Source organism: Symsagittifera roscoffensis, chromosome 3 (genome assembly GCF_963678635.1).
Source record: "Symsagittifera roscoffensis chromosome 3, txSymRosc1.1, whole genome shotgun sequence".
Classification (NCBI taxonomy): domain Eukaryota; kingdom Metazoa; phylum Xenacoelomorpha; order Acoela; family Convolutidae; genus Symsagittifera; species Symsagittifera roscoffensis.
The window spans coordinates 32,679,281-32,692,941 of NC_087064.1; the positions used below are offsets into that span (position 1 = coordinate 32,679,281).

The 13,661-nt window shown below is 36.7% G+C and overlaps 1 protein-coding gene across 1 annotated transcript in view; it reads left to right on the plus strand.

Annotated features, from left to right (window-relative positions):
• Positions 1-11,064: 11,064 nt before the first annotated feature.
• The window catches only part of LOC134841669 (protein mono-ADP-ribosyltransferase PARP4-like), a 109,368-nt gene continuing 106,771 nt past the window's right edge, over positions 11,065-13,661 (plus strand). Inside the window, exons 1-4 of the mRNA XM_063857704.1 lie at positions 11,065-11,247; positions 11,367-11,562; positions 13,300-13,366; positions 13,451-13,520. Coding sequence (XP_063713774.1) covers positions 11,122-11,247; positions 11,367-11,562; positions 13,300-13,366; positions 13,451-13,520 — 459 coding nt within the window. The 5' untranslated portion in view covers positions 11,065-11,121. The remainder of the gene's footprint in view (positions 11,248-11,366; positions 11,563-13,299; positions 13,367-13,450; positions 13,521-13,661) is intronic.

Consider the following 13,661-nt stretch of genomic DNA (forward strand, 5'->3'; position numbering starts at 1 on the left):
TGCTACAGAAATAAATATTTGCTACTTCAACAGTAACATAAAAATATTTGCAACTCAAAACATTTGTTTCCTGTGAACTGAACTTCCGCAAGGATCTCTGTTAGGGTCACTGAAATTTTTTTAAATCTCCATGACTTTGTTGCTTGCAGTTGTCTTGAAAACAAGATCTGCGTACGTTAGCATCGCAGGCGATTCTTTTATTAAACATTTCTGTTGATAAATCTGAAAGTATGGCAGTTGTTCCGAAAGGCCCAGATCGAATTGTAAATTGGTTCAAAAATGCAGGTTTTGTTTTAAAATTGGAGAAGAATTGGACACATTCCATGCTTGTAAATAGCCGATAAAAAGCCTAAAAGGCTTACCTAACTTCACCTTACAAGGCATAATAGTTTTTTTTGTGATACTAGGAGTTACTCATGCTGATAATGTGGTAATGACCGACGAAATAAAACGTTGCTACCATCTTTTGCTGAAAATTTATTTCATTTGATTTTACTTCAGCTCTGATAGTGAGACATGCTAGTCACATTTCTACTTCTTTCATGACTGGATTAATGCTATTGTTTTTACACTCTCGTCAAAAAATCTAAATTTTAGTTTTTGGTCAGAATTAACTTGAAATTTCACTGGTATTCGATTGCTCCGGTGACAACAAATAATGGATTTCCATGGAAGTGAATTATGATTGCACGTTTTTTTTATATAGCTGTTTTCATAAACGGTTGAATATCGTTTGTTTTGTTGATTGACAATTATTTATTTAACAATAATTTATATAGACAATTAGTTAATGGAGCTTAAGTGCTGGCGTTACTTACAAATACTTGTGTTTTATCCCCGCCTATCATCCATGTTGTATTTTAATTGAAATTTAATTGTTGATAAAGATAGCAAATGTTTCTCCACTACAGAATTTATTTTCTTCATAAGTCATGATTAATATTTGATTAAAAGTCAGTCTCTTTTGATCCTGTTGTTCTTGAAAAAGTGAAAGAATTATGACTGAGGGTGACTCTTGTTTTCTGCGATTTTTTGTACCTCGTTGAAATCTTGTCGGGAATCCAGTGTGGCACAATACTAAAACCCTTTAAATCATTATCTGAAATACAAAAAGGAAATTAAAAAACTATCTGATTTCTCTACTTTTCACATATAATTGTTCGTAAAATTGCATAAATTGATCATTTTTTTGTACTGTTTGACGGTGCTTGGTTGGTTGTCAATCGTTTGTTTTCATTACTCTGGTTCGGATGAAACAGAAATTGATTTGTTGGTTTCGACTCGTCCTGTGGCAAATATGCTTTGTGACTCTCCTGGGGTTGCCCTGGGTAGGTGGAGAGTCCCAATTCCAGTAAAAAAAATACCGTCAATTATACCAGTGTCTTCACTAGTTGCTAGTGACATCAATTGTTTGTCCAATTGGTTAAAGTTTGGTGTTATGTACTCGATGTGAAGGCCTTTATTCCTCTGGCTGGTACCCTGAGGTGACCTAGTCGTCATATGAACGATGCTGTTAGCTGAGGCTTAAGAACGCAGCAGCTTTGATGAGGTCTTCCCATAAACTTTCAATTGTGAGGTCTCTCGGGTTTTGTTTACAGTTGAACAGATGTTTGGTATCGTGATGCACAATTTTGCATAGTGGGTATTCATTTGTCCTTTGAGGATCTATTTTACTCATGTAGGAGTTTAGACGTTTACTATGCCCAAAAGTACTTGTGATAGAATGACTCTTGTGCCTCAAGATAGTTTGAGATCATCCTCTTGATTTTTGTTGGGAGGGAACCAGTGACTTTGTTGACACATCATTCCGATGATTATATCTGTGCTTTTTGCTATTCAACCATGATGATTTCGTTGTTTTCATCTAAAAACAAGTCAGTTTCATCGCCGAAGCGATCTTCCAGTGTTGGACGGATGAGCCTGGACTCGCTCGTAAGTGTGGTGATCAGGTCTATGTGGACGGTAACTGCCAACAAGAAACTGCTTTGATGACATCTCATTGAGAGGCTTATTTCAAGCTTTTCTGTTTCGTCATGCAGACTATTGGAGACTATTCCAGTTTGTGTTACTAATGGCTGGCGTCCAAATTAGTGCTCTGTGGTTAAGTACACTGCGCGCGATGGTCATGTAAGTAGCACTCAGTGTTTATTTTGAGCAACCCCAATTGGAACCAGATAGCGTTTTAATGATGTTATTGCGTTTTTGAAGTGTCCCTCATGTGTTAGTGATGTGTTGTAAGAAATTGAGCATGCTTTCAAATGTGACCCCTAATGTTTTTGGCTTGGACTTCAGGGGGTTAGTTTGACCACTTATTGATAGCTGTGGGTCAAAACTCACCTCTTCGCTCCAAGTCGAAAAGATTGTTGACGATGATTCATCTGCGGAAGGTTAAGTTCTCTTGAGGCAAGCCATTCTTGTAGAGTGCTGATGTAGATTATCAATAGCATGGGCGAGAGTACTCCGCCTTGAGGCACACCTTGTTTGACTTTACGCTGTTTTTATTTGGAGTTCCGGAACTCCACAAAAGTCAACCGCCCTTGTAGATAAGCTGATTTTCATCTCTTGGTAATGATCGAGATGCTGCCTCTAAAATGTCTTCTAGAAGCGTTGTATGGTCGGCCATGTCGAAATCCGCAATTAAATCTAACGCTACAAAGAGAGTGCTGTCACAAGATTTTTTGTTTGTTCAGCCCTGCTCGGATGTTATCGTAGATGCAATTCAGAACAGTTATGGTTGATTTGCCACTTTTGAAGCCAGGTTGATAGTTTTTTAAGAGAACTCGTTTAAAATCATAAGGCATTGTGCGTTCGGCCAGTTTGGCTCCCGGGGACGGAAAGGCGATTGAACGATAGCTTTTAGGTTCCTGAGCCAGTTTGTTGGGTTTTAGAATTATTTTTCCATTTTTCTATATTTATGGAATAGTACAGCTGCTAATTGAGAGGTTACTAGCCTTGATTAAGTAGTTTAGTCCTAGTGGCCCGAGATGGTGGGGCTAATTTATCTGGTTCAAGAGCTTTGCTTTGATGTTTTGATTGCAAATTGAACCTCCATTGTTGATGAATTTGTTTAATTTAATGGCAGGTTTTTTAAATTTTTCTCACAATACTACGTTTAATTGCACCAAAAACATTATTACTTATTGCACCAGATATATCAGCTGCTTTTGGTACTTAAATTCTTGAACAAACTCTGACAAGTTTTTTAGAATCAAAGAGGCTGCTGTAGAATTATTTATGCCATAAATTAGCGAAAGAAATCAATATATCACTTTCTCAATAGTTGCAACTGAGTTGCACCTTAACTTTTTGTTAATAGTTGCTACACAAATAAATATTTGCTACTCCAACAGTAACGTAAATAATAGTTGCTACTCAAAACAACTGTTTCCTGTGAACTGAACTTCCGCAAGGATCTCTGCTAGGGTCGCTGAATTTTTTCGCCATGACTTCATTGCTTGAAGTTGTCTTGAAAACAAGTTCTGCGTACGTAAGTAACGCAAACAATTGTTTTTTTTTACGTTTCTGTGAATAAATCTGAAAGTACGGCAGTTGTTCAGTAAGGCCTAGATCAAGTTGTAAATTGGTTCAAAAATGCAGGGTTTGTTTTAAAAATGGAGAAGAATAGAACTTATTCCTTGCGTGTAAATAGCCGATAAAATGCCAAAAAGGTTTACCTAACTTCACCCTACAAGACGTTTTAAGTTTTTTTTGGAGATTTTAGGAGTTTCTCTTGCTGATAATGTGCTAATGGCCGATGAAATAAAACGTTTATGCGAGAGTTTTTACCACCTTTTGCTGAAATTGTATTCCGTTTCCATTTGATTTTTCCTCAGCTCTGATATTGAGACATGCTAGCCAGATCTAGTTCTTTCAAGACCGGATTACTGTTATTGTTTGTACACTCTCGTCAAAAAACATGACTCAGAAATACAACGGTCAACGTTCACAAAGCAGTGCATGACGATTCGTCTACCAGATGACAATTTCAAGCAGCATCAATTTCGTACGCGATTTACATTGGCTACCTGTTGAGCAAAAGATTTCTTTAAAAAAGTGTAAAAAGTGTATCTAACGCGTAGTTTTTTTTGCTCCTGTTAAAATATTATCTAATTTAGCTCATAGACTGAAAAGCAGCAAATCAAATTTCAATCAAATTGTTCTGACAAAAGCAACAACTGCGTATGAAAGTTAAAAAAGCAAACACAGATATATTTTTGAAGGCTGTATCTCTGGAATGAACTGCCAGTGAAATTAAAAACAGAAAATCTTACAAAAAATTCGAAGCTAGTCTCTAAACACGGCTGTTCAGAGTGTAGGTATACGCTGGCTCAGAGCTATTGTTTCTCAGTTATAGAAGGCATTTATAAACAAAAGTGTTATCTCATTTTTTTAAACAAAGCTTTGCAATGTCATGAGCAATGTAATCCTAGAAGGATGATAAATCTTAAAGTTTTGCCTGTTTGATATAAGCATGAAAAGACGAAATTGTGTCTTTGGAGAGTCTCTGGTTAACTGCGTTGTCCTTGTAAAAACGCTTTCTATCAGTTGCACAGGTGGAACAGATAAAACTCTAGGTTCAAATAAGGTGTTCAAAGAGTTTGTTAATTTTGGAGTTCAGAAACTTGTTATCATGGGTGGCACAATCTGAATGACAGAAGAGGAAATAGGTCAATATCAGAGGCATTCATTGCTGAATACATGGAATATGTCGTTTCAGAGACATGAAATTCAGAGATGGGTCCGTCGATGTAGCTATAGTATCCTTAATTGGCGTAAGAGGTTGCTAACGAAAAATTCGTCGAAAAGCCGGTGATATCGACTACGTGCAGCAGCATATGGCATTCCATATGCAAAGACGAAAATTTTTGGTTCAGAAAGGATAAATATATTCCATGATAGGCTTCACCCCCACCGGTTTCTATACTTATTTTTTTTGGGTTTCTTACTTATTATATGGGTTTTTCTTTCTGTTGGTTCTTACATGGCTTCCTCAATGGAAGCAGACATGAGCTTCTTTTAGAGGATTGTAAATTAAAGCCTCAGTCTGGTGCGCCTTGCTTTAGTTATCGATGCTCTTTTATGAATGGTCGCATGAGATCTCCCAATTTTCATCTATTAAAGGAGTATGCGATCCACGATTCATAAGCAAATCATTGCGATCCAGGACTCATATTGATTTTGAATGGACAGAAAAATTTATTCCACAAACGAAAGCAGTTGCCAAATACGAATGAATTCCAGAATTGGTGCATGAACAACAAGATAATGTTGATGATGCTTAACTTCCTGTATTATTTCGAGGTTATGCACGAATAATTTTTCAGTCTCAAGTAAAGATCTATCCACCATAGAATTTACTGGTTGTCTAAAGAATAGACAATGTCGTTTCAAAATACTCACGAATCAAATTTGAGCATAATATTTCATAGGGGTCTACAAGCTTCCCCTATTGTCAAAACATATTCTTCTCATTTGTTTAAATATTTTTTAATGGAAAGAGAAAATTGTTTTCATTTTTATCCGTTGTCTATTTTGTTGTCTGTTTTTTAATCAGGGTTGTACTGGGATATTGCGTGAATATCAAGTGCTTTTCTCCAGTAAGTTCTGACAGTAGAAGTTAAGCCAGTTGTTACTGTTTGTGCTGTCGGTGAACTGTTAGAGATCCGTTATTTTTCAAATGAATTCAGCTGTTACATTGGCCCTGTTCGCTTCCTTTGAGGTACCGATCCCCTGGTTTTGATTTGAATGTGGGTCAGTTATGTTTAGTTTGGAATAATACTGAAACTGAAAAGATTGTATTAACGTCGTAAGTAGACAGCCTGAGAAGTCATTTCGCAGTATTGATTTTCATCAATGCATAGCATAGAAAAGTTTGGAATAGTTTTGGAGTGGATTTTATATGTCTAATTCTGTCTCGTGGAATTTCAATTTTGCTCGTAACGAATTTCTTTTCTTTCTCGTTGCTCTATTTTCGTGCGGTGGAGTTGTAGAGTACAACCTTAATCTTCTTGACCAGATTTTCCTCCGGTATTTCTTGACAGTGTTCTAGATGGTTGTGTTGGGTTATAATTTGTTGGCAAAAGTACAAATACAATCGAGATCTATCTCTGTTATTGAGTAACAACCTTTTATTAGGCAAATTTTGTTATGACACCCGTTGCTCTAGTAGTACGCGATTTGGGATCTTCTTTCAATCTTTGCCCTTGCAGTTTTTAATCTGTCATCGCCGAATTTACGTACAATGAGGGATGTTGTTGATAGCCGTCTTGGTTTACCAGCCCATTTTTTTGAAGAAAATGTTTATTACTTTTTTCTTATGGTCTTCCCACTTAGCATAGTTTACATTGTCAAATAGGTGGTGGCCGTATGAGGCGGATGGCACGATGATACAGTTAAACGATGTAGTCGCAGTGGTTAAGTTTATTCTTCTTACGTCGACTATTGTGTCTAGTGTTTTTGTAGCGATTATGGCTTCTGTCTCAAGTGACCTAGATGGCTCAGGTTTGGGATTGGACTTACGTATTACCCCAAGATGATTATTTGTGTTTACGAACTCAATTAATGTTGCCGTCGTACTCACAGTAGTCAGACTTTTTGATGCGTCCGCCTCTGTAGAACTTCATAGTTTTGGTTTTACCTGGGTGCACAGGAGGAGAGTTTGCTATGCAGTAGTGTTTCACTTTTTGTAGGGTTACGCTTATGATCTTAATGTCTCTGGTACCTATGGCTAGGTTGTCGGCTTAAAAAATGGTTTAGGCTCCGTAGTTTGTGAGCATGCAGTCTAGATCAGCTTTAAATAGTGAGAATAGTAGGGGTAAAAGTTTATGCCCTTGCGCAAGTCCGATGTTTTTTGTTATTTGTTCTTGCGGGAAATCCTCTGTTTAATTCGATCGTGTTCGAAATTATCATTTTGTATAGTTTTTCAAAGAATTTAGTGGAAATTCCTAGGTTAGCTATTTTTTAGATCTATCTACCATAGACTTTGCTGGTTGTCCAAATAGAAGACAATTTAATTTCAAAGTACTCACGGATCAAGTTTGCGCATAAAATTACATAAGGTTCTACAAGCTTCCCCAATAATAAGAACATATACTTCTCATTTACTTAAAACTTTAATGAAAAGAGTAAATTGTTTTCATTTTTATCAGTTCGTGTTATACTGGGACATTGCGTAAATATCAAGTGCTTTTCTCCAGTTAGGTCTGACAGTAGAAGTTAAGCCAGTGTTACTGTTTGTGGTGTTGATGGATCGTTAGAGATCCCTTATTTTTTAAATGAATTCAGCTGTTACATTGACCCGTTATTTTTTAAACGAATTCAGCTGTTACATTGACCCTGTACGCTTCCATTTGAGGCACCGATCCCTGGTTTTGATTTGAATGTGGGTCCAGTTGTGTTTATTCTGGAATATTTCTGAAACTGAAAAGATTGAGATAGTGTTAAGTAGACAGCTTGAGAAATAGTTTCACAGTATTAATATCCATCAATGTATAGCATAGAAAAGTACAGAAAAGTTAGGAATAGTTTGGGAGTGGATTTTCTGTCTAATTCTGTCTCATGGAATTTCATTTTTTGCTCGTAACATTTTTCTCATCTTTTTCGTTGCTATTTTGGGGAGGTGGAGTTCGTAGAGTACAACCTTAATCTTCTTCATCAGATTTTCCTCCGGTATTTTTGACAGTGTTTTAGATGGTTGTGTTGGGTTATAATTTGTTGACAAAATTACATAAAAAATCGAGACGCTATCTGTTATTGAGTAACAACCTTTTATAAAGCAAATTTTGTTATGACACCCGTTGCTCTAGTAGTACGCGATTTGGGATCTTCTTTTAATCCTTGCCCTTGCAATTTTTAAACTGTCATCGCCGAATTTATGTACAATGAGGGATGTTGTTAATAGCCGTCTTGGTTTACCAGCCCATTTTTTGTAGAACATTTTATTTACCTTTTTTCTTATGGTGTTCCCACTTATCATAGTTAATTTCGTCAAATATGTGATGGCCGTATGAGGCGGATGGTACGATGATACTGTTAAACGATGTAGTCGCAGTGGTTAAGTTTATTTTTGTCAGGTCAACTATTGTGTCTAGTATGTTTGTAGCTTTTATGGCTTTTGTTCTCAAGTGAGTTAGATGGCTCAGAGGTTTGAGATCGGACTGTAGTATTACCCCAAGATGATTGATTGTGTTTACGAACTCAATTTTGTTGCCGTCGTACTCACAGTAATCAGAGTTTTTGATGCGTCGGCCTCTGTAGAACTTGATTTCTTTGGTTTGACCTGGGTGCACTGGAAGAGAGTTAGCTATGCAGTAGTATTTCAGTTTTTCTAGGGTCGTGTTTATGATGTTGTTTTCTCTGGTACTTATGGCGAGGTTGTCGGCTTGAAAAATGGGTTCGGCTACGCAGTTTGTGAGCATGCAGTCTAGGTCTGCATTAAGTAGTGAGAATTGTTGGGGCAAAAGTTTCTGCCCTTGCGCAAGTCCGATGTTTTGTGTCATAGGTTCTTGCAGGAAACCCTCTCTGTTCAATTCGATCGTGTTCGACATAGTTCTTCATATAATAATGCTTGCCGCCGTGAAAGTAGATATATTTTTCCTGAAGCCATGTTGGGGTTTTTGATAGGATCTGCAACGATTCTGACCATACAGTAAGGCGTTGGTGTAATATATGGGAGAAAGTTTTTGATTTTGTTGGGAGGATCGCTATTCCTCTGTAGTTGTTTAGATCGGATTTGGTGCCTTTTTGTTGTACAACGGAGTTATATTTGCTTTTTTCCAGGATTTCGTTGATTTATGAATCTTGCATGTTTCTTTATCGAACCATGGTTTCGATATGCGTTTCTTTGGAGAATTTGCTCTTTTTATCGGAAGTTTGATCTACTGTGTGGTTAAATTGTCTTTTTTATTGAATTGATAATACTTTGTGTTCCAGAATCCAGTGCGGCGTGGTCGCATTTTGTTTTAGCATGCGAGACTTTTTTTCTCGATGGGTTACAGGCGTGGTTAATTTGAATGTTTGTGCTCAGTAAAATAGTTTTTTTATGATTTCTAGGTCTAGAGGGGTAATACTGAAGCACAGATTAATTGTGCTGTTACCTCGCATGCAGCTGCAAATAATTTTTTGTGGGTTGTTCATGTAATATATATCCTTTCGCTTCATTATCTCCAATAGCGCATGTGTTCTGGTAAATTGAATGTCCAGGTGATAGTTGGTCTCCGGCAAAAAGTATTTCGTTGACTACTGATGAGTGCTTGAGGGCTGTTGAAATTTCTCATAATATATCCTCTATTTCACTCTTGGTGGCATTATTGTTAGTTTAGTTGGGTCAAGGGATATGCTTATGATACTCTTTTTTGTAGTTTATTAAGGCACGGTCCGCTAGACTTTGGCTTAATGCAATAGCGATTATCCCGATAGGGCGTCTTTTACACCATTTCTTGGCGGGTCAGTTTCTGCATATAAAGTTTGAAATCTCTAATTCTTGGAAGCTCATCGTTTCTGTTAGCAGAAGAATGTCATTTTCTTTAGTTCGTCTGTGAGTTTAGTAGCTAGTTTTGTTCCTTCGATGTTCAAAAAGAGGAGCGATAGGTTCTTGCGTTAGTCTTGTAGTCATGCTTGGTTTTTATATTTGTTGGAATGATTTTCCTTTTGCGGATGAAGTGATTCATTTCCGGTTTCTTATTTAGTTTTTCTTTTAGCGCAGTTCTCAGCTGAAATTTTTCTTGCTGTTGCTGTTTGTTAAGGTCTGGGTTGATGAAAAGCTTCCGATTTGCTCGTGTTCGCATTTTTCTGGTGTTTTTCAGGATTTTCAATTTGTGTTTTGTGGCTTTAAACGTGATTCGGATCAGTTTTTTGTTCTCTCTGCCACCGAAGGCTTTCATTGATTCATTTGGCTCCTCTTTGAAGTTTGTGTCTAAAGTCATGCAGATCTGGACGACATCGGATTTAGCCTGGTCACTAATTGAGATGCCCGAGATCACGATGTTCTTTTCACGTTCCCTCTTGCAATTTTTCTTCAAGATTGATACCTTTGAAAATATTTGAATATAGCAGTTTGTTCGATTCTTCATTGCTGGGAATTCTTCGATACGCTGATTTGTTTTCATATTAACCTCTTCAATGCTGACCTTCTGTTTTTTTCCTCATTGGATGATTTGACTATCAGTTTGGTGACCTGTTCTTTGAGCTTTTTGAGCGTTTGTAAGATCCCAACTCAACTGAGTGTCGACTCTAAGCAAAAACAGCACATGGAGGTCTTTTTCTGGCTGCTGTAGGTTATCCGGTATCCACACTGATGGCCAGATTCCGCATTTGCTAAGCATTCTTGGTAGTGATGTTCTCATTTATTCGGTTGGTTCGTAGTTTCCTTTTTCCGGGGAATTGGATTTGTGCTCGATGAGGTTGTTTGACTCATTGTTTATAAATAGTCTTGAAGTCTTAATTTTCCTCATTGTCTTGAAGTCTTAAGTTCATAAGGCTGAAAGTATCTAGTCTCTAAGGAAAGAGCTTGGATCATTTTGAAAGTTAAGAGGTAGTATAATTGAAAAACGTTTTTGTTTTGACAAATTTAATTGAAAAAAGCACTGGTTTTTCCTTCAGTCATACAACTGAGTTTTGACCTTAAGTAAGAAAATTGTTTATAGTTTTTCAAGTGACTACAATTTTTTTATGGCAGAACTTAGATGATTCCCAGTTTCCAAATGTTTATACCAAAACTTTTATCCGTATTACTTTCACGCTGGTTGAAATTTTATCTGAATTAAATTATTTTAGTGAGATTTTTATTCGAATTCACCGGAAGTTTAGTTGATAACAAAAACGTAAGGTGAACCGAAGGTTTTCATAATAAAAATACTTAAAATTCAAATGGATTATTTTGCCCTCCTGTTGAATTTGTGACTACTTCCAATTTCAAAACTTATCTAACTCAGGTTGGCGAAAACCATCGTGAATCACTATGATAATGACCTGTAGTCTTGTTTATGATCCGTTCGTAGTGTTTGGATGTATGTTTTGTCTGAGTTCAATATGCGCTGCCAGTTTCATTTTAGCTGAATTAATCATTCAATTTGCGTCAATTTGTTTTGAATCATCGCTAAGTTCACGTCGCTATCTTTCAGAATGATATTTGATGGTCTGCAGTTTGCATTTGAGTTTTCGACCAAAGATACGTTCGGCTTTAAGAACGAAGTCAAAACCCTCGTCAAGGACAATGGAGGGATTGTGTCCTACATTGTCAGCAAGCAGGTACTGTGCTAAAAATAATTTAGACAATCTAGAATTTATTAAGACAATTAAGAATTTCATAATTTGCTCAATACGAAAGGAATTTTTACGCATCTTCTTGAATTTTTGAGATTATTTAGGTGTTCGCTTTGTTGATCTCTGACCCTTCTTTGTCGAAGAACTCCAAGTGCAAGAAAGCACTTCATTCAGGCTTCAGGGTACTAGATATCTCCTTTGTGAAGAAATGCATTGAGAGTGGCTGTGTCCTGGATCCAGGTCCCTTCAGTCTTGCCCTGTTGCGTTCCAAAGAGAGTTTCCAGGCTGGAGTTATCGAAGGTTGGTTAGATGACATCTTTTAGACCTTTGATGCGATAGTTTCATGTCGCATGTTTCATAGTTTCTTTTTTTTTTAAATGTGTACTCGATAAAACTTAGCTGGAAAACATTATTTTTGTGTCTCTATCAAATTTTACCGAGCTTTTTATGGTAATGATAATCTTTACTTCCTCTTTGAAGGAGTTTTAGCTAAAAGGATTTACCCAAGGTTCCTGATTAGTAGTTCTAGGAAAAGTTTACCGGGTAGGATAGAATGTGCTTGGGTACTTTAGAATGGGTATTTGGCACTCATCACTTTAGAGTTATGTGGGTAATTTGGTATTATGTAGATTGGTATATTGTTGATTTCTATATAGGGTATAATGGTATAGGGTAGAAGGAGGGCTTAGAATAGATTGAAGCCGGGTAGACTGTCCTGCCGTCATAATTATGTAAGAATTATTAGAGATGGGCCCTGCACGCATTTTTGAAAATACCGGATACAGGACAATTACTTTTGCGAAGCGAGTGTATTAGTACGAACCTTCTTTTTTTCTAACCTAAGTCGCAAACATTGGTGCCAATTTTAAGGCACCTTTACTGCTTTTTGATAGCATGTGCTTTGACATTCAAATAATAATAAGTTAACACAGTTGATGCATTTTTAATTCATCAAATTAACCGAAAAAAAGTGATTTGTTTCAAACAACATAACAGTAATGAAAACTCGATTTCAGAAATTTTTTAACTCAATATATCTCGCAATTTTTTTAAATACATAATTTGTACATAATGTGGCTTTGTGCTTTGCGATTTGTTACATGCAAAGTTAGTGTGGATGTCTTGAGCTTGTTATATTTCAAATTATTACTTGAAAATTGAGTCTGTTTGTATTTGGTGCCACTTTGCTGAATGGCATTGGCAATTTATTAGCATATGTAGCTGCTTTATTCGTGACTAGTATTTGTCGGTTGTTAAGCTTGCGTGGCTGAGTGGATAGTGCGTGAAACTCAAAATCTCTTGATTGCATTAGGGCGCAAATTCGAATCCTACACGTAGCCGAGCTTTTGCTAATTCGAGGCTTATTTCTTCTTTTTCTGATTTCACACGATAGAGCTGCTTTTTGGTCGTTTTCTCGCAATCGTTTGTGAAGCGCAGCTTCGCTTCTGTGTAAAACTTACCAGATGCACCGGATAATAACCGGATACCGGATAGATGCCAAATCGATGAAATAATTGATCGAATTCGATGTACATGAATGCAACAAGTTGATATTGCGTATGATCATGATGTAATTTGTTTTGATACACATTTTCCCACATAGTCAAAGAGCTGATGCTTTTGCTGGTAATTTTACAACTGGTATTTTTACTTGATAGTCGTCTAAATTTTGATTGAGTCATCTTATACTCTAATTTTGATTTCAGCGTTTTTTTTTTCGAATTTTTTTTCGAAAAAAAAAAACGCGGTCAGTATCTGGTAATTATCCGGTGCAATTTTACCATATATCCGTGCCGGAATCAGACAGTTGCCGGATAAACGGATATCAATTCCAGATACCACTATTCTGGTACAGTTCGAGCAATTATACAGCAAGTTACTAAAAGCGTGCATATTGCACCTAAAATGGCGCAACCTTTGTCTAGTTTATATCGGCTCATTTTCGTGTTTCCATATATACTGCAGCTGATTTGTTTAAATTCAAGAAAAAATCGCTCGCTGTTCTTCAATTTACAAAATATCTGTTTTTTTTTTTAGTTTGTTCTCCGGACGTCGGACCTGTTGAGACGGAAAAAGAAGAAAGTGTGTGTTTGAAAAACTTGCGGTTGGTGTACATGCTAATATACCATGTAATTGAAAATGGTTCGAGTTTAATCGTTTGTGAGGTGTTAGTTATGATGTTGTTTAGGTCGTACAAACTGAAACTCGATGATTTAGACCCTCACACGTACGAGTACTTGAAAGGTGTAGTTCTAATGGTAAGCTACATGAGTTATAAATATACAAAACGAAGCAAAAAAGTCGCCCATAAACTTACTACGCATCAATTTATGTCTCTGCTTTGAGAAATTTGGCGCTTCAATTGCAGAAGCAAATTGCGATTACCAATGAAAATAGCT